Below are 26,860 nucleotides of genomic sequence, written 5' to 3'. Positions count from 1 at the left end.
GAAAGAAAGAAGGGCGTCTGTGGAAAACCCTGTTTAGAGGCTCACAAGCAGCCCCAGGGAGAAATTGAAGCCCTCCTCGACCCTCCCTCCCTCCTCTCCATCCACGTCACAACCTCTTTCTAGTGACGCACGCAAAAACGCTCCCCCCGAAAGGCGGGGCCGATAACGCGTCGTCGTCATGCCCGTCTCTTAGCTCCGCCCTGGAGGAGGCGGGGCGAGTGGACGCCAGTCGAAGGGGGCGGCGGCGCGGCGCTGTCACTTCCTGCTCCCGCCTCTTCGTGTCAGGGCGGCGCAAAAAACGCGCTCGCGACTCCTCTGCGCCTTGCCGGCTTTCTTCCCCCCCTTCCCCTCCCCCGCTGCTGCTGCTTCTACCTCAGCGCCGAACGGTCCGTGCCCCACACACGCACGCTTGCTCTGGCAGCACCTCGACGGCATAGCAGCCCGAGCGAGGAAAGGCAAAGGCCCGGAGAACGAAGCGGGAGCCGCCGCTTCTTCGCAACAGCCGAGGACGGAAGAGGCGGCGGCGGTCGCTCTCATCACCCGGGAAGAAGGGTGGGGGGGGAGGGTGGGGGGGGCACGCTGGAGGGCCTGGCTCCCTTCGTCTGCTGCTCGGTCGGCTCTACGGTGAACAGAGGAGATGCCCGTGAAAAAAAAGCGCAAATCTTCGGGCCAGGCGGGCGACGAGTCGGGCCTCAAGAAATGTAAAATCAGCAGGTACTGGATCGGCCGGCGGGGCAGGCCTACTAGCTCGGGGGGCCGCCCAAGCGGGTCAGTGGGGGTGGGGTGGGGGGGTCTCCTTGGCTTGACCCCCCCGAAGGAGGGGGGGCCATGAGTACCTTCTTTTTTTTCTTTGATCTCGGAAGGAGCCCCTCCGATTTGAGGGGGGGGGGGCTCCTTCCTTCCCCACCCTCGCAATTGATGCTCAGGAAAGAAGGAGGTAAGGAAGGATGGAAAATTATTTACTATTTATTTTATTGGATTTGTATGCCGCCCCCTCTCGTTTCACAGCATATACAAAAAAAAAGAATAATAGCAATCCAATGAATACATTAAAAACAATCATTATAAAATTCTAATTAAAAAGAAAAAAAACATTAATATCATTCATTCAACAATCAAACTAAAGTATTCATTGGTCAGAGGGGAAGATCTAAGTAAACCCAGGCCTGGCAGCAAAGATGAATTTTTAAACTCTTCCAGAAGGCGAGGAGGCAGTGTGAATCTCCAGGGGAACTGATTCCAGAGGGCCGGGGCCCCCACAGAGAAGGCTCTTCCCCTGGGTCCTGTGGGATGTCAGTGTACAGCCATCATCCCCCTCTTCTCTTCCCCACTACACACACACACATACACACACCAATGAATCTGCCTTTAAGCTGGTGGAAGGTCTGAAGCATAAAACTTATCAGGAAAGATTTAATGAACTCAATCTGTATAGTCTGGAGGGCAGAAATGAAAGGGGGGGACATGATCAAAACATTTAAATAGGCTAAAGGATTAAATAAGGTTCAGGAGGGAAGTATTTTTAATAGGAAAGTTAACACAAGAACAAGGAGGCACAATCTGAGGTTAGTTGGGGGAAAGATCAGAAGCAACGTGAGAAAATATTTTACTGAAAGAGTAGTAGATGCTTGGAACAAACTTCCAGCAGACGTGGTTGGTAAATCCACAGTAACTGAATTTAAACATGCCTGGAATAAACATACCCATCATAAGATAAAATACAGGAAATAGTATAAGGACCAGACTAGATGGACCATGAGGTCTTTTTCTGCTGTCAATCTTCTAAACTAATTGCTGCATCTCATCCATCCATGATCTTTTGTCTCTCTCTCCTAGTCTTTTAGCAATAGCACTTAGACTTACATACCACTTTACAGCCCTCTGTAAGTGGTTTACAGAGTCAGCACATGCCCCAGCAATCTGGGTTCTCATTTGACCCACCTGGGAAGAATCATGGAAGGCTGAGTCAACCTTGAGTCTGGTGAGATTTGAACTGGTGAACTATAGCCTGCAGAAGTAACTTGCAGTCCTGCACTCTGAACTCTGGCCACCTTCCTTGGCCAAAATTGCACTTATCTTAGGGTGACTTTTTTTCTCCTTATTATTGCTGTTGTCTGAAATGGTCCTCATAGGTTCACTGATAATCTTGTAAGCAACTTCCAAGTGTGATGGATTAAATTTAGGCCCGTTAGCAACAATGCAATTTGCCTTGCTGGCTTGGATTGTGTAGAAGCTGAAATTGGGAACGTCCTGGGAGCACCAGGTAGGAGAAACCTGCTCTGCCCCATGACTAATTTTCCAAGAAGCCTTCTTCCTCAGTTCTAGTCTGCAATAGTGATTTTAAAATTGTTGAATGATCTGTAATGAATAATAAAAGTCATCTTCCCCCAACCAGACCCTATGTTGGCATCTACAACAAAGCACATGGTGTTAAAATATGAAGGATGAAATGGCATCCAGTCAAGTACCAGTATATAAACTCTGTAATTTCCTTGCTGACATCATGTTGCATGTGTTATTTGCTCCTCCCCTGCTTATCCTCCTCCAGGTGCCTATGGAGAGAATGAAATAGAACATGTTGCCTTGTGATGATGGGAGTTGCAGCCCAACATGTTTTTAAGAAGGCTGGTTAGGAAATAGTGTAATTTCAGCTTTAACTGATTTCATTTATGCATAAACATATCTGTAAGGATGTGTGTATACATATACGAAAACATATACACATACATATATACACACACCCTTATATACACATACAAATATGTATGTGCAGTGGGTTGCTCCCAGTTCAGCCCAGATCTGTGAACTGGTAGCTGCAGCGGCATTTAGACCCACTACTGATAAAATGCACACACACTACAGAATGCTTATGTAAAAACATTACACACAATTATATATATACAGTATATATATAATAAATTCATATGCCACCTACTCTGAAAAGTGAATGTATACGTTTGCATATTCTAATTTTTGCTACCTGGTTGGAAAAGCAAGTTGGCATATAAACTGAATGAAGGCCAGACATATTTTACTATCTCTTAACTTGAAATTTTCTGTCTTGATAAGTACAGACTTTCCAGGGTTTAATATTGGGTACTGCGATGTGCCTCCCAGCACTTTGGAATTCTTTGCCCAGTCCTCAGGTTCATAAAGTACCCACTCCTATATAAATAAAATTGCTAAAGCAATTATATTCCACTAGGTTTAAAAAAAAAATCCTCAGTTGGAGCAGGTTCATTAATCATATGTGCTTTTTTTGTGTTTTTACTCTGTTGCAGAGAGACAGCTTGGTGTAGTGGTTAAGGCATCAAGGTAGAAACTGGGAGACAGAGTTGTAGTTCTGCCTTGGTCACAAATCCAGCTGTGTGATCTTGGGCCAGTCATTTTATTTCAGCTCTATGAAGAAGGAAAACCACCTTGGGAAAAACCTTGCAAGAAAACTTTAGGAAATTGTCCAGCCAGCCTCTTAGAATCTGTACCCATTATATTTTTTACGTACAAGTCAAGATGTAATGAAAGTGCTCAAGAAATTACATTCCATCAAATTTTTTAACACTGTTAGAGACAAATTATATTAAACAGATAGCTAACATGTTGATTTTTACATAACATCTTAAAGTTTACATTAGAAAGGAATATATTGATACACCTTTCCTAGTTTATCTGCTTATATATTGCGTGGTAATGAATCAACGTTTTATTTAAAAATATAATTTATTGCATATATTTGCAAAAATGTTTGCCAGTTGATTGATAATTAATGTAAAAGTTGAATTCTGTTCAGAACCACAAACATTGGCCCCAAAATCTAACCACAGCTTTTTCAGTCTACATAAAAGGGCAAGGTAACTATACTGTTCTCTCCTTTTGCTCTCCTAAAGCTGCTACTTATTTAGGAGTGCAAATACTGTTAAATTCAGCGTGACAGGCTTCTGAATATACATGGATAGAACTGTGCTGTTGGAATCTCAAACATGTTATACATGTTCCTTGAATACCAACTAAACTGTTACGTGGACCATAGCTTTAGAATTGCAGAGTTAAAACTTACTGCAATCAATAGTGAAAGTGTATATATTGGACTAAAGATAATATTAGGTATTGAATGAACACCATATGTTCTTATATGTAAGCCGCCCCAGTCTTCGAAGAGGGGCAACATAGAAATCTAATCAATCAATCAAATATAATAGTGTGACGTGTTTCTGATTAAAATCTTATGGAAAAGAATGCCTTGAAATAGCAACACCTGAAATTGTTGATGCAGCCATGATGTTCTCCATATTAAATTGAACTTCATTTTAGTTTACTGGTAATAATAATAATAATAATAATAATAATAATATATTAGATTTGTAGGTCGCCCTTCTCCGAAGACTCGGGGCAGCTCTCAACAACAATAATAACAATGTAACAATGGAAAACAAATCTAATATTAAAAGACAGTTAAAAACCCCATCATTTAAAAAAACATGCAACACACACATACCATACATAAAATGTAAAAGCCTGGGGGAGGTGTCTGAGTTCCCCCATGCCTGGCGATAGAGGTGTGTCTTAAGTAATTTGCAAAAGACAAGGAGGATGGGGGCAGTTCTAATCTCTGGGGGGAGTTGATTCCAGAAGGCCGGGGCCACCACAGAGAAGGCTCTTCCCCTGGGACCCCCAAACGGCATTGTTTAGTCGACGGGACCCGGAGAAGGCCAACTCTGTTGGACCTTATCGACCGCTGGAATTCGTGCGGTAGAAGGCAGTTCCGGAGGTATTCTGGTCCGCTCCCATGTTACTTAGATTTTTTAATAAGGGTTGAAATGAAACCACACTTAGTGTAGTGCTTTAAAGTAGAAGAAAATAGATCCCTGCAACTTCGTAAAAATTCATTACAGAAAGAAAAATAGCACAGGTTATTTCAGATAGCTAAATGTTTGTTAAGAAATGAAAGATGTTTGCCTCTTTTTTAATGTTCATAAAAGATTAGATTATTATCTAAGAATATGTAGAAAAAAGAACTAGAAGCAACATTTCCCAGGTTTCTGTACAATAAATGATGTGTTTTATCATTTATTAAAGCAGCCATTTTGTAAGTAACTTCACAATCTAATGAATTTATTTGTGAGCTACAATTGCCAGACGTTTCAAGGGTAGTAATACTGGCCCTTAGTTTTGTATTACATGCATAGTAAATACTGAATCAAGGGCAAGTAAAATGAATTAAATGCATTCAATTATCTTCCTAATTGCTTGCCTTTACAGCTTCTAAGTGTCATGTACAGTGATTCTCTCGTTTTTCGCGGGGGATGCGTTCCAAGACCACCCGTGAAAAATGAATTTCTGTGAAGTAGAGGAAATATTTTTTTTATGTATTTAACGAGTATTTGGACTTTTGAAACACACCCTTTGCATTAAACAATCATTCTATAATGTTTCTCAGCTGGAACTACATGTGATATCCTACCAGTTTCTTTAATAGAGTACAGTAGTACTGTAGAAGAATTTTATGAATTTTCAATAGATTTAAAATTTTCAATGGATTTAAGCCCCCTTTGAAAACCCGTGAAGTAGCGAATCCGCAAATGATGAACCGTGAAGTAGCGAGGGATTACTGTATTTGATTGTATTTAGCCTGTACTCTGTGTAGGAATACAAATTAAAGAATCCTGACAGAATTCACTCTTCTACTTTTACTGCAGGATGGTTTCCGTAATGGGAATCTGCTTCCTATTACTTAAGATCTTTACTGTGGTATTGCATTCTGTGACAGTAAAGAACAAATTGCGTCACCCCGTTATTTTTCTGAGGTGGGACTGCCCATTTTTCTCAGTTTTTCATAGGATTTAGCACATAGTTTCTTCACAGTTGTCTTTCAGCTTTTATTTGAATCAATTCCAATTTGTCCGAAGGCTTCTGAGGTTCAAATGTTTAGATGTTTCCCAACTGTGACAGTTAAGTACAGTGCAATTATGGCTTATATTTTTAGTTCTGGGTATGAATGTTGAATGTCATCTAGAATAGGTTTTCAATTATAGTAAACATTATTTTCTGCAAACAGGCACATATTACATGGCCTTTAAAATATGACTCATCTATCACAATAAGGAATACGTTGTCGTTGAAATGTTAAGAACTCTTGAATTTGATAGAATTTGCTTTCATACTAATGTATTTACAAATTGAATAATCATCAAAACATTTTGTCATGGTCATGATCTCATGAAATGTCAGGCCTAACATCTTGCAAGGTCATCTAGGATTCCTTCAAGCCTCTAACTCCTGAGGAAGCATACTGGTTCCTCTTAGGTGAGCTCAAGTGCTTGCAAATTAGATCAGTGCTCTTCCTGCCTAATATATGTGTCCAGGAAAGGAATTAAAATACTAATAGAGAAGGTGGGTGTCTCCTTGAGGAAGGAGATGATGCCAGTCTTGAAGAAGGTGATGGTATAATTTATTCTCAAGCCGTCATTAACTTGGTTGCCCTAAATATTGACAGATACGCATTTTAGAAAGGTGGATGAGGTGGTTGGATTTCAGTATATAGGTTCCTGGATGAAATGGTCTGGATTTCTGTTTGGTTTCCTACCTGGGGATGGGAGGGAAAATGCATCCGCTACTCTACTAGATTACTTGTTAAATTTCTCAGCATTCAATACCATCTTTCGTATAATTTTGGACCACCAGTCCACCAGTTTACTTTGAACTTCCAGTAGAAGCAGCTCAAAGATTTAGCTCCATTGCCCATTTTATTTAAAATCTAAACCAACCCACTGGAGAGATTACTCATCATTTTGCAGTTACATTTCATAACATGCCGAAGATATCTAGCTTTAGATTTTTATCCTGGAAGCTTTATGGGACTGAATGAGGTAGTAGATTTGGAGTTAACTGCAGCAAGACAGAGCTTTAGTTGATACAGAATCCATGAACTCTTCCATGTATTCTAATATAAATGATTTTTTTTTCCTGAAGTAGGTATGCAATCTGAGGTTTTCTTGGACTCATGGTTCTTTTTGGAGCCAGGAGAGAGCAGTTGTGACTTAAAATCCTTTCAGAATCTTTGTTTGATTTTCCAATTGCATCCTTGCATGGCCCAAAGGTGCCATGGCTGATTTATCATCTCTCAGTTAAACTACTACAATTTACTCTGCACAGGAATCGCACAATTGCAGCTGTGTCATAGAATGCCAGTCATTTACATACAGGTTAACAGAATAATGATTGTATTGCAGGAATTGCGTTGCTGGTAGGTTTCTTGGCCAGGTTCACATTGCTGATATATCTGAAAAAGGCTATATGACTTGGCTTGGACCACTGTTACCCTTAGGATCATCTACTCCAAGTGGAATCCACTTGTTCCATGCAAAAGTTATTAAAACGTTTGTTAAAGAGTTTTGTGAGGGGCCTTTATTTCTGAATTATAAATTCATATGTTTTGCAACCAGCGATGAAAAAAACTTATTGACAGAACAGAACAACTAAATTTTGGTCTGTCGCCTAGTTTGTTAATTCCTTAAACTTTAGAATGTGTTGTGAGAATATCCAGAAAAGAAAAAAAGATATCATTTTTGTACTTCTAAAGAAAGAATAGTTTTCTCCCTTGAAAATATGTAAAACGTAGTAAATTATCTCAGGGACAGCCTTCTGCTGCACAAATCCCAGCGACCAGTTAGGTCCCACAGAGTGGGTCTTCTCCGGGTCCCGTCAACTAAACAATGCCGCTTGGCGGGACCCAGGGGAAGAGCCTTCTCTGTGGAGGCCCTGGCACTCTGGAACCAACTCCCCCCAGAGATTAGAATTGCCCCCACCCTCCTTGCCTTTCGTAAGCTGCTTAAAACCCACCTCTGCCGCCAGGCATGAAGGAATTGAGATGCTCTTTCCCCCTAGGCCTTTACAATTTTATGCATGGTATGTCTGTATGTATGTTTGGGGCTTTTTATATTAATGGGTTTTTAATCATTTTTAGTATTGGATTATTACTATACACTGTCTTATTATTGCTGTTAGTCGCCCCGAGTCTCCAGAGAGGGGCGGCATACAAATCCAATAAATAATAATAATAAATAAATAAAAGCTGCAAATTTAAGTGTTTTCTATATGTTATCTATTAATAAGACATAATTGGGTTTGGTTTTTTTTGAAGTAATAGCAAGTTTACCAACATCTTTTAAAATATGTATTTAAGTTATTGCAGGTCACCAGCTTCCAATAAAGTGATAAGTGGTGAGGAGCATTTTTCAAGCAAGAAGTGCCTGGCTTGGTTTTATGAATATGCAGGTATGAAACTAATATATGGTTACTACTGCAATTACTTAGCAATACTAGGATTGTGCTCTGCATATATCCTCTGTAATGTTAAACTAACCATTTGTTTAAAAATATTTAAATATAACATGGAGTCAGTACATTATAGGTAGTCCTCGACTTATGACCACAATTGAGCCCAGTATTTTTGTTGCTAAGTGAAACATTTAAATGAATTTTGCCTCATTTTATGATCTTTTGTGTCTCTGTTGGTAAGTGAATCACTGTAATTAAGTTAGTAACACGGTTCTTAAGTGAATCGGACTTTCCGATTGACTCTGCTTGCGAGAAAGTCACAAAAGGTGATCACATGACCCCAGGACACTGCAGTTGTCATAAGTGTGAACCAGCATCTGAATTCAGATTACATGACTATGAGGATACTCCAACAGTTGTCTTTTTTCAGTGCTGTTGTAACTTTGAGTGGTCACTAAATGAACTGTTGTAAGTCGAGTAGTACCTGTATTTTAAAAGAAGGAGGGTTCTTGGGTCAGAAGGATGAACATACACAGGAGTTTCTCAGGTGTGAAATTATGTTGTTCACATATTGAGCTATATTGTAATTTTTAAATCTGAATATCCTGATTTATTTGGCTCTAGGTAGCTGAATGGTATAATGGAAGCTTGCAAACTAAGTTTATGGCTTAACAAAATATCGTATATGATTCACACTAAAGGTTGCAAACCTCATTTAAGCAAACTGTAGTTTAGTACATAGAGCATCCTGATCAGTCCAAGTATGCCTACTAGCTAAAACAGAGGAATACTTTATTTTTATAAAGCCAAAATACGTTTTTCCTTTTTAAAAAAAAAAATTCTTCGTATAACATGGATACAAAGCATTTCATCCTCTCAGAAAAGCAGGTTAGGTTGAGAGACAGTGACTGGTCAAAATTAAACCCATTAAGCTCCAGTGATAGAGATTATTATTTATTTATCCAGGACAGTGGGAATACAAAGTCACACCAGGAAAACATTATATCAGAAAATGTAATGCTGCAGAAACTTGGATTTGTTAGAGAAGAGAAATGTATATTCATTTTTGCTATGAACTGCAGGTTTTTTAAATTGTTTTTAAAATGAATAAATATTACATAAACAGATACCACAAAAACCCTTTAGATTTTTCATACCTTTCTATATTCGTAGAAAAAATGCTAATCTGATGCTGCAGTCCTCAAATGATTATCAGTCTTTCTTTATAATTGTATGAACATCATATGTCTCCTTTATATAGAGATGGGACAATTTAGCGTCTGCTTCAAATTCACACATATGTGTATGAACATAAGGTGTTCTTTTGTAATGCAAATTAATCATTCAAAACTGGAACTGAACATAGGATGGCAGAAACTGATCTCAATGAAACATCTGGAACATGGTGTAATTAGGAAATTGTATGCAACTCTAAAATGACTCATGAGTACAGTCTGCTGGCTCTCTCTGTTTTTTCCCATCTGATTCCAGCTTTGGCTATGATAGGCCATTGAATGTGGCCAGTACAAATTTATATACACTGCTCAAAAAAAATAAAAGGAACATTTAAACAACACAATATAACTCCAAGTAAATCAAACTTCTGTGAAATCAAACTGTCCACTTAGGAAGCAACATTGACAATCAATTTCACATGCTGTTGTGCACATTCAACTTTGTAAAGAACAAAGTATTAAATAAGAATATTTAATTCATTCAGATCTAGGATGTGTTATTTGAGTGTTCCCTTTACTTTTTTGAGCAGTATAGTATATGCCTTTTTTTTTCTCCTTTGAAGGTGATGATGAAGTTGTAGGACCTGAAGGAATGGAAAAATTCTGTGAAGATATTGGCGTCGAACCTGAAAACGTAAGCCACAAAATAGCTAATATCAGTTTTTTAAGTATTGTCCATTCTTTGCTTATATTGTGTGTGTGTGGGGGGGGGGGGTTGTACCTCTTAATTTTACTGTCACAAATTAGCAAATTACGAACTTTAAAAATTTGGGGTGTTTTTTGTTTGATAATATTTCTGTTTTACAACTGGAATCCTATAATTTTTGCATAGGCAGCTCTAAAGTGATGAAATTTCCTTACACTACTTCCTATATAATACCCCTGTGTTTTTATATTTTCTTCCAAAATCAAAAGTATGCAAAGGTATACCTTCCCTTGAGTGTCTGCTATAGTGAGTAGCTGCATGAACCTAGAAAAAGACAAAGGTATTTTAAAGAGTTGCAGCTATGTAAGTGCCACTGCATACACCAAAGCACATTTTTTATCATTTTAATGTTGCAAGGAGGCTTAGGAGGCTTTCCTAAGATTATAGGAAAATATCTTTAATAGCTCTCCAAGCACCAGATAAAAATCCAATGTAGCACACCATCGGGGAACAAAAAAAATATGTTGGCTACCCAAAATCTAATATCGATTGGTATCAATTAAAAGTATTTGTAGTATTTTATTTGCTTTGATGTATTGTTTTGATGGCTCCAAAAGAACAGTGTCTGGTGCCTTTCTGGGGGCCTGACATTCTAAAACAATGGAGATGATTCAAAAAGGTTTTCAAAAAGTAGGATCATGCTCTTCCTGCAGTGGTAGCTTTCCTGCAACAAGCAATTAGGGCAAGGATCGACAAACCCAGGCGCCTGGTCGCCAGTGGCGCCTAGAAAATGTTGTCTGGCGCCTAGAAAATGTTGCCTGCTGTACTGTATGTATACAGCAGTGTTTTTCAACCGGTGTGCCGCGGCACACCAGTGTGCCGCGAGACATGGCCAGGTGTGCCGCGAGGTGGCTCCTGCAAGTGGGAGCTCCAGGGCTGAGGCTTCAGCCCTGGAGCTCCCACTTGCAGAAGCCGCCCCCCGGCTATTGCCCGCCGCCGCCGCTACCCGCGCACCCCAAAATACCCCCCCTGCGTGCCCTTTTCCATGGGCGCGCAGTCCCCATTCCCCTGCCTGCCTGGGGGGGGCGGGGAGGCGCCGGCAGTAGAAGGCGCAGCCCCCGCCCGCCCGATCCGCTCCCTCTCCTCCTCTTCCGCTGAAAGAAACGCGCGGAAGCTGCCTGCTTGAGCCTCGCGTTGCTCCACCCCGCTTCATCCTGCTTGTCATCCTCCGTTGCCAGGAAAGCCGGGTTTGTTTTCCGTGAAAGCAGCGCGCCTTTTAACACGCTGCTTTCCTGCACCAGCGACGTTTGGCTGCCGGGGGGGCGGGGAGGAGAAAATCCTCCCCCCCCCAGGAGCAGCAAAAGCCTAAGCGGTGGGGTGCGCCGTTTGCCTTCCGGCTCAGTCGCAGAGGCTTTTGCTGCTTGTGGAGGGGGGGGGGTTGGCGGTGCCGATGCCAAATGCTTTCCCTCCGCGGTGGGGGGTGCAGGGCAGGCGCAGTCAGCCCCAGGAGACAAAGATGGAATGAGAGAAAGGAAAGAGAGAGAAAGGGAGGGAGGGAGAGAAAGAAAAAGTGAGAGATAGAAAGGATAGAGAGAAAGGGAATGAGAGAAAGGAAAGAGAGAGAAAGAGAGGGGGAGAAGGAAAGAGTGAGAGATAGAAAGGATAGAGAGAAAGAGGGAATGGAAAGAGAGAGAAAGGGAGGGAGAGAAGGAAAGAGTGAGAGATAGAAAGGATAGAGAGAAAGAGGGAATGAGAGAAAGGAAAGAGAGAGAGAGAGAAAATAAGAGAGAGAGAGCAACAGAGAGAGAAAGAACAAGAGAGAGAAAGCATGAGAGAGAGAAAGAACAAGAGAGAGAGAGAAAATAAGAGAAAAAGAGAGAGAAAAAGATAGCAAGAGAGAGAGAAAGCAAGACAGATAGGGAGAGGAAAGGAGAGTGAGAGAAATGAGAACAAAAAGGGGAGAAAAAAGGAGAAATGAGAAAATGATTGAGGCAGAGAATGAGAGGAGAGTGAAACAAAAGAGAGAGAGAGGTGATTCTTGAAGCATATGGTAAAAAGCACCCAAATAATAAGAAAACCCCCCCAGCCCACACCTGTTTTTGAAAAGGATAAAAGAGAAAAAAAACCCAGCCCTCAACTGGTTTTGGAAATGGTTGGAGTGTGTATACATACACACACATAAGGGGGGGAGAGAGACAGGGATGGAAAAAGAGGAGAAGTGAGAGGGAGAAGGAATGAGGGAAAAAGGGAGGAAGAGAGAGAAATGAGAAACACGAGAGAGAAAAGGGGGAAAGACAGGAGAAGTACCCAGAAATGAGACAGTGGTATAAATTTCAGGAGGGATGATTGATGATTGACTGTATTTATAAGGGGATGTTACATGGGATTGTATATATGAGGGGGTTATTTATGTATGTATGTATGTATGTATGTATGTATGTATTTATTTATTATTTATTTATTTATTAGATTTGTGTCATTTTGGTTGGTGGTGTGCCCCAGGATTTTGTAAATGTAAAAAATGTGCCGCGGCTCAAAAAAGGTTGAAAATCACTGGTATACAGTATATTTTTCCCGCCTTGTGTTTACGCCCAGAAATGGTACATCTTGGCTTCCGTAGCTCCGCCCATCAACCTCGGAGCGAGCTGCTTTCCCAGCGTCCCCTGCGCTTGCGTGCGTCTCTCCCTCCCCCCCTTGCCTCCATTCCGCCTCCTACTCGAACCCCTTCACTCCCCCCCACCGCACACAGACGCTCCGATCTTGGCCGCTCACCCGCCTTCGGAGAGAAGCGGAAGCCCCTCCCCTCCCGGCGTGAGGTTTTGTTCATTCCTCCTCCGGCCGCGTGCGCGGTGACTTCCGACCAGTAACCCCTCCCCCCCTCACCCGCGTCCCCGGCCCGGTCTCCCTTTCCTTCTCTGTTTCGGTTTCTGACTAACGGTCTCCCCTCGGATCCCGACGGGAGTACAGCAGAGCCGGCTCGGCGGAGCCAGGCCTGCGCCGGGGGGGAGGGGGTGAAAGCGATGTCAGGTGGAGACTCGGCAAAAAACCAAGTTTGCTTAAAAAAAATTCTGGCTCCTAAATTTTTTGGCTGGCTCCTAGATTCTGAACAACTTTGTCGACCCCTGAATTAGGGGGAACATTTTAATGCTATGGAGGGCGAAACCGGACAGGTTTTGGTGTAATTTCTTATAGAGGCTTCAGATGAGGCTATCCTCTTCTTGCATTTTGGAGGTCTTGAAGACCTATCTCTTGCACAGCCTTTTGCTTAAGATGATTCCAGTCCCCTTCAAGAAGTGGGTGTCTGTTTGCCAAATTCTACTTTTGTTGTATTTTTATTGTTTTATATTTTTACATATTTTTTGTGAACCATTCACAGTCGTTGGGAGCCAGGCGATGTTCAAACTGGATTAAATAAATAGAAGTGAAAATTCAGTTGTCAGCAAGGTCCTGAGAGTTGTAGTCATGACACATTTGAAAAGAGTGGAGATTTGGATTGATGAACATTTTTTGCAAGACATCCGCTGTTTAAAAAAATGTTTCTTGTAAGTTTGATCCCCCTCCCCTCTCCCCCCCCCCCCGGAACCCACTTTTATTCCTTTATTCTTTTACAGATTATTATGCTAGTTTTAGCCTGGAAACTAGAGGCTGAAAGCATGGGATTTTTTACAAAAGAAGAGTGGCTAAAAGGAATGAGCTCATTACAGTAAGAACTTTTATTTTAAGTTCTCTTTGATATATCAAAATATTTGGATATGTATACACATTTTCATTTAACAACATGCTGCAAATATGATTAACTTTGTATGTAACATCTTTCAATTTAATCTGAAGATACTAGTTTGTGATGGCTCATGTTCTTGAGCTGTGCAGTGCTTCAGATTTGAGCGCAGAAAGATGCTTCAGAGCATCTGTAGAGGTGCTCATGCAGTACCATTTTCCCCTGAAAATAAGACCCTGTCTCATTTTTTTTTTTTAAACCCTGAAATTTACCTGCTTGGCCTTATTGCTTATTATCAAGGGATGTCTTATTTTGGGGGAAACAGGGTATCTTTGTGCAACTCCTTTGAGCAGGCAATTATACTATCCCCAGAGAACAGAGTTTATTTAAAGACATAAAGGCAGAGGCTATATGAACCTCTATGTGTACTCCAAAGAACATTTTAGGCTTGAATCTGCATAGCCTAATCATTCTTTTCCCTGTGGTCAAAATCAATTTACTCCTGCTGAATTCTCAAAAGAGTTCAAATGTGTTTGTGTGCATGATTAGCCTTTCTGTTACTGTATACAGTGGTACCTCAAGATACGAACCCCTCGTCTTACGAACAACTCGTGATACGAACCCGGGGTTCAGCAAAATTTTGCCTCTTACGAACTTTTTTCGAGTTACGAACCTGCGTTCGGAGACTGCTGGGAAGCCGCGCGGCTGTTTTAAAAGGTAACAGTCGGGCGGCGGGGCTTCCCAGAAGCCTCCCGAACGCCGGTTCGTAACTCGAAAAAAGTTCGTAAGAAGAGGCAAAATTTTGCTGAACCCCGGGTTCGGTTCGGGAGGTTGCTGGGAAGCCCCCCAGGCCGGCTGCGACCTTTTAAAACACCCGCGCCGCTTCGCAGCTGTCTCCCGAAGCCGAACGCGGAAGTTCGGCTTTAGTGTTCGGCTTCAGGAGACAGCTGCGAAGCGGCGCGGGTGTTTTAAAATATCGCAGCCGGCCTGGGGGGCTTGCCAGCACCCCCCTGAACCCCGAACCCGGGTTCAGGGGGGTGCTGGGAAGCCCCCCAGGCCGGCTGTCACCTTTTAAAACAGCCGGAAAGCCGTTTTTTTGCGGGGGGTTTTTTGGTTGCACGGATTAATTGACTTTACATTGTTTCCTATGGGAAACAATGTTTCGTCTTACGAACGTTTCGTCTTACGAACCTCCTCCTTGCACCAATTAAGTTCGTATCATGAGGTATTACTGTACTACTAAAATTATCCTGTCTGTAACCTGAGTGAAAAGTACATCATAGGGCAATAACACTTGAACCAAGATACTTAAACCGGGCTAATTTACAGAAGGCATCCAAAATCCTGGACCTATGACTCCTGTTACCTGTGGGATTGAAATTTGGCAAATTTGTGGTCACTTCAATGCTGCCTTGCTGCTACCCAGAAATTCAGTAGACTGGTCCTGGTCCAGAACTTTGGAAGCCAAAGTAGGCCCTCTTACACAATCCTCTGCGAGAGGGCCATGAACCATAGTAAGCTGGCAAGCAGTTAGATGTGCTTTCACTACTTTTTTGTCCTTGATCATTTTGTTTCTATGTTTAGGTAAGGAAGTGATGACCAAATGGGTCATGTTGTTGACCTTTATCAGCTTTAGGTTGGGGTAATGCATCAATTGCCGCTTCCTTGGTCTCTCTAAGCGATGCAATGACCATTATATCCTTTTGGACCAGTTTAGTGGGAGGGATAGACACTGTTTTATAGTGATTCTCCTTCATTTAAATTTAGTTAAAATGTTATAGTGAGAGAGTATTCCAGTTCTGAAGCCCTACTTTGTGATGAACCTCTCTCCTTTCCTTTCGAAATTCTCTATGGAGCTGCTGGAAAAGGTCATCCATTAGCATGGAGTGCAATATTATCAGTATGAGCCAGGATGACGCAGTGGTTAGAGTGCAGTGTTGCAGGCTACTTATGCTGACTGCAATTTGGCAGTTCAAATCCCACCAGGCTCAAGGTTGACTCAACCTTCCACCCTTCCGAGATCAGTAAAATGAGGATTCAAATTGTTGGGGGCAATATGATGACTTAAACCACTTAGGGCTGGAAAGCACTGGAAAGCAGTATATAGGTCAAAATGCTCTTACTAGTATACTCAGTTATATATCTCTACCCCTGGCTGGCCAAGTGAAGCTATCTCGGTTCTATACTTTTGTCTAAATGCTCTGGGGAATCTGGATAGGGTTTAACCTGAGGCCAAATTAGTTCTTGATATTTCCCACCTGCTTGGCTGGGTGTTTTCCAATCTAAAAGGAAAAAAAAGAGACAGAAATAGAATAGAATGAAATTAGCTTCAAAATTCTAAAAGTGGTGAGCTATCAATAAATATTAATCTCATCATATTTATAAAGGAGACTATTTGTATCTCAGGTTTGAAATAAGGGATCCTTTCCTTGGTGCTCTCTGAGCTTTCTTGCTTTCTTGTAGACATTTCATTATCCTAACTAGTTAACATCATCAGCTGAAACAAGGGTATCTTTTATTGTTGGTGTAAAAATTAACTTAAGGTGCTGAAGGCTGCAGGGTTAGAATCCATTAGCCATTTCTGGCTAGATACTTGGATCATGAAGCTCTTGTACTTGTTATGGTGTTCTGTACAGAGCAGCTTCCCAAGGTTATTCTCAGGGTATCTATTTGTCCAATGAAAGCATTTGAATTTTTGAAACAACTTTTAATTTTTCTTATTTTTTAAATAAAATTAAAAGAAATAATTTAAAAAAAATATGTTTTTTTAATTGTGTTAACTATGCCTCCACGTCTTGGATATAACCTTCAAATTGCAGATTTTAATGAACCTAAAAGGGGAATGATTACATATATAGGAAAATGCTCCATTTTCTGTAATTGATTAGTTAATATTCCTCTGAACGTGAAAAAGAGCAGAAAGCAGGGCCTGAATACTAAAGCCTTTTCATACAGGCAAAGTAAAAAGTTGAGACAAAAATTTAGAAAAGTATCACAGATGGCCATTAAACATAAATTTATTAAATTTTTTAAAAGCCTCAGCCCTATCCCAGGATAGCCACATACCTAATACAGTACATAAAATCCAGATCATAATTAAATAGAGATTTCACTCTATTCATTTACATTTTGTCTTTTGAGAAGTGCTCAAAATTCAGAAATAGAATGTTGAAATGCACTTAAACAATAGAGAATTTCTGATTTGATGTACAAGCTAACATAATATTAGGGACATTGTAGGCTATAAAAATGACTTGGGGAGTCACAAGCTTGAGATCCCTGGAGTCTAATAACCTATGTATTCAATCATGCCTACACACATATCCTTTTCCCCAAATATTTGACATGTGACTATTTTATTTTTAATTTAAGATGTGACGGTACAGAAAAGTTACAAAGTAAATTTGATTTTTTGCGATCCCAACTGAATGACATTTCAACATTTAAGAATATCTACAGATATGCATTTGACTTTGCAAGGGTAAGTGAATCATCTAAGAAAATACTGATTTAATTATGCATTTATACATTTTCTAAATTGAACTTTTTTGAACCTGTATAGGATAAAGATCAGCGGAGTCTTGATATTGACACAGCGAAATCTATGTTAGCACTACTTCTTGGAAGGACATGGCCACTGTTTTCAGTGTTTTACCAATACTTGGAGGTAGGAATGCGTTAGGAAAAAAATCAAACTCTGTTGATGTTTTAATCCACCTTCACACATTTTATGCTGTGCTCTCCAAATTTTTATGATTTCAGATTTCCAATACACATTTTGTCTTTCAGACCAAATCTATGCATTTTAGTACGTTATTCACGGCTAAATATCTGTTTCAAAATAAAAGCAATGATAATTGGCAATTTAAAATAGAAATCTATTTTAAATAGATTTAGATTAAATTCACATGGAAACTGATTTTTTCTTCAAGCATTTCTTGATAAATTCTTTTCTTTTAAAAGTATATAATACTTATACCATATGGCACAGTATATCAAATTATAACATTTCTTATTTTTCTGCAGCAGTCAAAATACAAAGTAATTAACAAAGATCAGTGGTACAATGTGTTAGAATTCAGTAGAACTGTCCATGCAGATCTTAGCAACTACGATGAAGATGGGGCATGTGAGTATTATATATTCATTATTTTTTTTAGAGTTTCAGCTGCAAGTTTCAGTTTCCATTTGAGTTCTAAAGAGATTGAAACATTCACATGAAATTAAAAAGCATGAATAGAAGGTTTGGATAGAATTATAGAGATTTGTGTGACATATGTTTTATTTCAAGCTTGGAACAAAACAGCCCTCTTTGTAATGTTACACCAAAAGACTTTGCTGTAGTATGTTAACAGAAACAAAAGTTACTACAACTTGACTGTTCAATGTTCCTTTGGAAGAACAACTCAAAACTTTTAGTGTTTTTCCCATGAGAGAGAATGATAACTCAGAACCAATCGTTTCTCTTCTACTTTTACCCAGGGCCACACAAGCAATGATACCCCATGTTAAATATTGCCTATTGCACAAAATTTGATCAAAAGGATGATTTTTAAAATGTAGGAAATTTTTTTAAATGAGCTATGAAAATATAACTCTTTTTTCCACTGAAAAATCTGTTTAGACACTTATTACAACCAGTATCACCCAATAGAAAAAGAGGGTTATTGTCCTTAAGTAAACTCAACAGATTACAGACTAAGAAGACCAGCTGAATATTTAAGTTATTCTTTCTGTTAATATATCTTAGTTACAAGTTTTTTTCTTAACGTTCTAATTTTGGGGAGCGAGGGGATTCTTTGCTTCCCCCCCCCCCTTTTTTCTGGGTTCTTCCCACATCCTTAATGACTGATGTATTTGCTTAACACACCGTTCACTTAAAAAGTGCCACAAAAGTAATTAAAATTGGATGTGGTCTCATGGTTGCCTGCTTAACAATACTCACAAATTAGTCATAATACTCAGCCTAGGTATAGTTGTAAATCAAGAACTACCTGTATTCCATTTCATTTACAGCATTTAATTAAAATCCCACCACCTTCTTAATAACCTATACTTTTTGTAGGTTTTGTTTGGAGTGGGTAGCTAGAGGTAGGCAGATAATTGTAATTTTTTTCTTAAGGTAAAGCACAGAGAAAATGAATTTCTTCTCAAATTTCAGGTGAAATAAACCTTTAACTGGAGAATATAGTATCAAAATGCTTGCCATTTTCTATCTTACTTTGGGTTTATTGGAGGAATAAGTAGCTCAAGAGTCTTCCAGCAAAGGGAATTTAGAGCATTCCCGTGTATATTTATTTATTTATATTGGATTTATATGCCACTCTTCTCCAAGGACTTGGGGTGGCTATATTTATCTGTATACAAATATATACAGGCTGCGTTTATCTGTAGCTCTTATTCTGCAAGCTGATTTACTGCAGTTTTAGCATATACTTTGTCTTCAGCCTTTTGTTTTCCTGAAAAATCTTATTGCAAGGTTCCTCTACAAAAATGTTGTTGCTTGCCACTATTTGTAGAAGGAGGGAAAAGGCCAGAAAGATTAATAATCGCTGTTCACAGAAGGCTATATATGTCAGCTTATAATAAAAATATATAGTTGCCACCAATTTTGAACATTTACTAATGGAAGATCCAACGTAAATGCCTAATTCTGAAGTGAATAAATTGAACATGAGTTCATTTTTAGCAGTAAGAATTGGGAAAAAGAAGAAGCTTCATTTTTATCTGCTCAAAATAAAATAAAAAACATTTTTCCACTCCTAGTATTTAAATATATATTTCTGCTACAGGTAGTGTAGTTGCACAGGCCGACAAATAACATGAGCTGGAGCTGATAGATTTTGGTTAGTATTGCCATTAATGTCCATTTCCCATGCTTTCTCTCCGGAGTAGTACAGTGTAGAATATTGTTTCAATAATTCTTTCCCTGTACAGTGATCCCCCGGTTATTGCGTCCCCGACCATTGCGAACAGGCTAATTTGCGATTTTTGAACCCGGAAGTCAGAACACCATCTGCGCATGCGTGCCCTTTTTTTCTATGGGCACGCATGCGTAGATGGCGCCGGGCAGATCAGCTGCTGGGCGGCTTCCCTAGGTCTTCCCCCTCTTGGCGGGCATCAGCGAGGAGTTTCCCCACTGCCCACGCAAACTCCTCGCTGCTGCTGCTTCGCTCGGGCCGCTTCCCAGCTGAGTACTCAGCTGGGAAGCGGCCCGAGCGAACGGCTTGTCCGCAGCCTGCCTGCCCGCGGCTCGCGCGCCCTTCTCCCGCCCACGCCGTTCGCTCGGGCCGCTTCCCAGAGCGAACGGCTTGTCCGCAGCCTGCCTGCCCGCGCGCCCACGGCTCGCGCGCCCTTCTCCTGCCCACGCCGTTTGCTCGGGCCGCTTCCCAGCTGAGTACTCAGCTGGGAAGCGGCCCGAGCGAACGGCTTGTCCGCAGCCTGCCCACGCCGTTCGCTCCCCCTCTTGCTGGTGGGAGAGCGAGAAGCCCTCCCCAGCACCCGCTCGCCCGCCCTTCGCCGCTCGCCCGCCCTTCGCCCGGCCACCCGCCCTTCGCTCGCTGCTCACCCGGGTTCAGGGGGTTGCTGGCAAGCCGCCCATGCCGGCGGCGACGTTTTAAAACAGCGGCGCGGCTTTCCAATGAGTCCCGAAGACAAACGTGGAAGTTTGACGTTTGTCTTCGGGACTCATTGGAAAGCCGCGCGGCTGTTTTAAAACGTCGCCGCCGGCATGGGGGGCTTGCCAGCACCCCCCGGACCCCCAACCCGGGTTTGGGGGGCTGCTAGGAAGCCCCCCATGCCGGCGGCGACATTTTAAAACAGCCGCGCCGCCCCCAATCTTCGGCTCCTCGCTAGCGCTGCGGGAGTAAAAACACCATCTGCGCATGCGCAGATGGTGTTTTTACTTCCGCAGCGCTACTTCGCGAAAACCCGCTCGTTGCGGGGGGTCCTGGAACGGAACCCTCGCAACGAGCGGGGGATCACTGTATTGCCTTCTGCTTCAGCTGTTTGTTTTTTAAATAAAACTAAAATAGTTATATATCAGCATATTTTAAGTTAACATTTTATGGCTCTGCAAAAATACAAAGAATATGTCTTAGCCATGAGGGAAGAAAAGTCTAAATTATATGTTAGGACACCTTTCCTCATTTGGCCTAGTTATACGTCACAAAACTATGTCCAAAAAAAATGCTTAATTTTCAGCATCAGACTAAAAAAAAAATCTTGCCTAAAGTTGTAACATAGTAGATTGCTTTCTTCTTTGTTTATAGTACTCTTAGATCTTAGAATTAAAATGAATAAAAGTACAACAAATTAATTAAAAGAATGATTGGTCATCCACTTTGGAATATGTTGTCTATGCCAGTGTCGGAAAGTCTAAATTTCCTCTTAAGTACAGTAATACCTCGTCTTACGAACTTAATTGGTTCCAGGACGAGGTTCGTAAGGTGAAAAGTTCGTAAGGTGAAACAATGTTTCCCATAGGAATCAATGGAAAAGCCAATAATGCGTGCAAGCCCATTAGGAAAATCCAAAACATTAAGGCTTTAAAAAAAAAAAAGCTGCCAGCAGACGAAGCTGAGGCAAAGGAGTAGGGGGAGTGACAGCGAGAGGTGACAAGAGGTGGCAGTCCCAACGAAGCAAGGCGAAAAGAGCCTCTCTTGAGCTCCATGGGTCTTTCCCTCCTGTTTTTGCCCATCCCATTCTGCTCATTTTCCCCACACCTTTCTCCTCTCTTGAGCTCCATGAGTCCCTCCCGTTTTTGCCCACCCCATTCTGCTCATTTTCCCCACACCTTTCTCCTCTCTTGAGCTCCATGAGTCTTTTCTTCCCGTTTTTCCCCACCCCACTCTGCTCATCTCCCCCACACCTTTCTCCTCTCTTGAGCTCCATGAGTCTTTTCTTCCTGTTTTTTCCCACCCCACTCTGCTCATCTCCCCCACACCTTTCTCCTCCCCTGAGCTCCATGAGTCTTTTCTTCCCGTTTTTTCCCACCCCACTCTGCTCATCTCCCCCACACCTTTCTCCTCTCTTGAGCTCCATGAGTCTTTTCTTCCCGTTTTTTCCCACCCCACTCTGCTCATCTCCCCCATACCTTTCTCCTCCCCTAAGCTCCATGAGTCTTTTCTTCCCGTTTTTTCCCACCCCACTCTGCTCATCTCCCCCATACCTTTCTCCTCCCCTGAGCTCCATGAGTCTTTTCTTCCCGTTTTTTCCCACCCCACTCTGCTCATCTCCCTCACACCTTTCTCCTCTCTTGAGCTCCATGAGTCTTTTCTTCCCGTTTTTTCCCACCCCACTCTGCTCATCTCCCCCACACCTTTCTCCTCTCTTGAGCTCCATGAGTCTTTTCTTCCTGTTTTTGTCCCCCCTACTCTGCTCGTTTTTTCAATCTGGGGATTCCCCTCCTGGGATTTCCCTACAGCACCGCGTTTTTGCGGAAGTCAAGGAGGTGGGGTTTCCCATGGAGGGGAGCCTCAGGGGATCCCAGGATCGCAAAAACTGGTGCTTGGCTTGCAACGAAAGTCTGGAGGCGGGGCATCCCAGCGGCGGCGGCAGGTTCATAAGGTGAAAAAAGTTCGTAAGAAATTCCGAACCCTGGGTTCGTATCTCGAAAAGTTCATATGACAAGGGGTTCGTATCACGAGGTACCACTGTACTGCAGTTTGTAATTGCCATTTCTCCCTCCCAGGGCCTGTTCTTCTTGATGAATTTGTGGAATGGCAAAAGGATCGCCAAACGTCATAGCAAGAGCAGCTGTGAAGAGAACGCTGGATCTTGCGATGCCCAATCTACAAACACTGATTCAAAACCAAGGATTGCGTTCACATCCTTATGAACTTTAGTCATTTTTTTTCCTTTTATTTTTAAAGGAAGCCTTGTTACACATGAAAAGGGCATTGAACCACATACTTCTGAGACTGAAAATTGGAGGTTTTTGTCTTAAGTTTCTATCATTTCAGAACAATAAAGATTCAGATTTGTAACAGTCTTAAAACGTGAAGGATATGACTATGGGTCTTATACTCAAAACCAAAAAAAAAATGTTGAATGAATCAGAAATGTCCAATATGAGTGACTGAATTCCAGATGTACAGATGTTACAATTGTCGTAGAATAAGAATTTGGTAGATTGGTTCTTGTGGAATGAATGCCTTTAGAAAGGGTGATTAACCTTAAGCCTTGGCTGGTGCTTTGCAAACACTTCTATCACTTGTGCCATAACTGAACAGCTTTGTGGAGATAAAGCCTTTATTAATTTGTCAGCAAATCCTACTACTTTTTAGTTTTGTTTTCCAGTAGAACATTCATGGTGGCCTGTTTTTGTTTTCCTTAGAAGCACTAGGAGGATGCCTTTGACAAAACAATTGTAAAACTTGAAACATCATTTGTGTTTAATTATTATATATAAGTCTACATCTTAATAGAAAAATTAAGCTAGATCTTCTAATGTGCTTTACGCTGAGAATAAACTATTACGATTCTCCTCCCATCTCCAAATATGGAGAACTTATGTTTTTATTATCCTATTTTCAGGTAAACGCGTTCTAAAATTAGAAAGTGTTGCACTACTTTAGATGATACATAGCCAGCTACCAACAACTGATTAATACCCAAGGACTACTCAGATAAATACGTTAAGCTAAATATAAATGTTTACAAGACTTCATTGTTTTGTGAAATAAATTATATGTAGGAGAACCGCTAGTAGGTAATTGGATGAATAGTCAGGAAAAATGTAGACCTCTTTTTATCGCAGAATTGTGAGGTCACCTGTGTGATATGATACAGTCCTCCTAGCATACCATACCATTTAAAAACATGGTAGTATCTATCTCAGGATAATGAAAATGCATTGTGCACAGTATAATCCGATTCAGGTAGAACAAGATATAATTTCTTGTCTATATGGTGCATTCTAAGTATTTTCATTTATTTTTTTATTATTGGTTGGTCACTAATCGCCCTTAAGCATCTGGTGCTGGGAGATGTTAGACAGCAGGTGGAATTGTGTGTTAGCTGCAGAATTTCTATGAGCTGTACAAGAAACCATGTAACATCAATGAGTTTGCTGTTTGGTTGTCTGCAAAAGAAAAGGGCAGTTTGAAGTTGTAGGAGGAACTACATCAAATACCTCAGACTTGCTCAGCTGCTTTTCTTAATAAGTAAATGTTTTCCATAGCCCTGTATGAACTTATCTATCGGGGGCTTTTTGGTGGATGTACTGAAATCCACTTCTGAGTGATGCCAAACTTTTTTTTAATGAAGTCATATTGTAGACTTAGACATAGTTGTTGTGGGAGTCAGTTAAATTGAAGCAGATGATGCTTCCAGTTTCTTTGTTTTCCAGGGTGCAGCATTTCTAACCGAAGGACATAACTGACCAACACAAAGTATTTCATGATTTCCAAAATAATAAGATTTCTAAGGATTACACAAATAAACAGGTGGACAACAACAACAAAAAATCCAATGATCGGATGAGCACTGAAGAGATGAAGATGGTTTTCAAATGCCTCAAGGCAGGTGAAGAGATTCATTATCTGATGTATTTAATATTCACAACCTGAATACTTGATATAAGCCTTACGGTGGAACAGCTATGGTTAGGATGAGTTATGTTCAACCAATCTTTTCAAAATGGACAAATAACTTGGGTGGGGTTTGCAGCCGGATTTGGCACTGGTATTGTTGTTTTCCCAAGTGAAGTAGTGCTTGTTTTCATTCTCTGATGTAGATGGGGAATAAAAATTCAATCTAGAGATGTGCGAGTGAATCATGTATTTATTACTGTTCTCCCATTCTGCCATAAAAAGATTGTATCGGTAGATCCGTATTCTAATTTGGGCTACAAGAATGGTGGAAGGTCTTAAGCATAAAACGTATCAGGAAAGACTTAATGAACTCAATCTGTATAGTCTGGAGGACAGAAGGAAAAGGGGGGACATGATCGAAACATTTAAATATATTAAAGAGTTAAATAAGGTCCAGGAGGGAAGTGTTTTTAATAGGAAAGTGATTACAAGAACAAGGGGACACAATCTGAAGTTAGTTGGGGGAAAGATCAAAAGCAACATGAGAAAATATTATTTTACTGAAAGAGTAGTAGATCCTTGGAACAAACTTCCAGCAGACGTGGTAGATAAATCCACAGTAACTGAATTTAAACATGCCTGGGATAAACATATCCATCCTAAGATAAAATACAGAAAATAGTATAAGGGCAGACTAGATGGACCATGAGGTCTTTTTCTGCCATCAGACTTCTATGTTTCTATAGCCAGGTGGGTATACAGTGTTCCCTTGACTTTCATGGGTCCGACGTTTGCGAAAAGTCTGCCACGGTTTTTAAAAAAATATTATTAAAAAAATACTCCATGGCTTTTTTGCACACCAAGGGTTTTCCGGGTCTGCCTGATGTACAATACTGTGCATTTTAACTCTCCTCCTCCCCCCCCTCCACCCCAGCCCTCCTGCTTCTTTAAATAAAAGCTCCGTTTCCGCCCCAGCCTCCCGATCCCTCCCCTTTAATTCAACGGAGCTTGCTGCCCCGTTGCCCCTGCGGGTTCTGGGGGTAAGTAAAACCAGGAAGGGAGGGGAAGGAAGGAAGGGAAGGGAGCATGTCTACTTCGTGGAAATTTGACTTTCGCGGGAGGTCTTGGAACGTATCCCCCGTGAAAGTCAAGGGAACACTGTACATTGAACTGATGTCAGAAAAATATGCATAGGAATAAAGATTTGCTACAGGCATTCAGTTTCCCAAGCTGTGCTTTACAAAATCTCAGGTTTTCCAGTTGAAAGATGTAAATTGGGAAGATACAAATAATGTAAAGGGAACATCTTTTGAAAATCCAAATTATAAGCTCTGTAGGAACAAGGTAATCAATACAGTGTAGTCAATCTGTTTACATCTATTTCTTACAAAGATATCAGATTGCTATGAATTGCTTCTCAGGTTTTATTTCTTATAATAAAACCGCATTTCAGGGTTTTAGGACAACAGTTTAGTGATTGGTTTTTAAAGTTACAGTGTGCCAATTAAAAAATGCAATGAATACTTGTTACTTTATAATTCATTTTTACAAGAAAATGGAAACTGGTAAATGCAAGCCAATTAAGAAAATATATTCCCTTCTGCTCTTTCAATATCAGCAGATGAAATTGCTTGAAGCTCAGGAAATTTCTAACATCTGTTTCTTTGAGAAATACCTGTCTCCTATTGTGTTGTAGTCTCTCATCTCTGAAATATTTTAAGATACTCTGGTTCATATTTTGTATTAAATTAATAAAACAGGTTCAAAGTATCTGTTAAAAAAATAAGCTGCTGGAACAATGTAGCACAGTAATACATGGCAAAATAGAAATAAAATTATGAAAGTAAAGGTTATAATTGAATGGAAATAAAGGTATAAATGTGAAAATCAGGCAGTACAATGTATAATTTTTAAAACTAACACATATCCATGGTTCGTTGCAGTTACTTAAGTAATGTAAGAATAAAAGACAAGTACTAAAGTGGAATATAAAATGAAAAACATAACAGGTAGACAATGATAAAAGTCAGGTACTGTATGTACATTAGTCCAGGTATAAATGCATACCAACTAAAATATTAAATAATAGGTAAAGATCAGTTTAATCGAGTTAATTTCATCAGTTTCCTCATGAGAAGAAAGAAGTAGAAGAAAAAAATATAAGAAAAATAGAACCAAATGGCAGAAGTTAGGAACTTAAACTCAGAAAACATTTTTTTAAATTTAAATGAGAGACATAAAGAATAGATTCAAGATTTAATTATCTACATGTATATACAGGAAGTCCTTAAGTTTCCACTACAATTGGGGCCAGAATTTCTGTTGTTGAGCAAAGCAGTTCTTAAGTGAGCTTTGCCTGATTGTATCGCCACCTTTTCCAAGGTTATTAATTAAATAAATCATATAGTTGTTAAGTAAGCAAACATTCAATTTTATCTCTTACTAAATAGAC

The 26,860-nt window shown here is 40.6% G+C and overlaps 1 protein-coding gene across 1 annotated transcript; it reads left to right on the top strand.

The window, feature by feature from the left end:
• The first annotated feature begins 197 nt into the window (after positions 1–197).
• On the top strand, positions 198–23,374 carry DCUN1D5 (defective in cullin neddylation 1 domain containing 5). Its single transcript, XM_070749692.1, has 8 exons — positions 198–714; positions 8,180–8,271; positions 10,073–10,143; positions 13,767–13,858; positions 17,246–17,354; positions 17,436–17,540; positions 17,900–18,002; positions 22,566–23,374. Exons 1-8 carry the CDS (start codon positions 638–640, stop codon positions 22,619–22,621), a joined length of 705 nt encoding a protein of 234 aa, XP_070605793.1. The 5' UTR covers positions 198–637; the 3' UTR covers positions 22,622–23,374.
• Positions 23,375–26,860: the final 3,486 nt, after the last annotated feature.

The sequence above is a fragment of the Erythrolamprus reginae genome, chromosome 4 (genome assembly GCF_031021105.1).
Source record: "Erythrolamprus reginae isolate rEryReg1 chromosome 4, rEryReg1.hap1, whole genome shotgun sequence".
In the NCBI taxonomy this organism is placed as follows: domain Eukaryota; kingdom Metazoa; phylum Chordata; class Lepidosauria; order Squamata; family Dipsadidae; genus Erythrolamprus; species Erythrolamprus reginae.
Note: the sequence above shows the minus strand (reverse complement) of the source record. Positions and strands in the feature narration are given on the sequence as shown.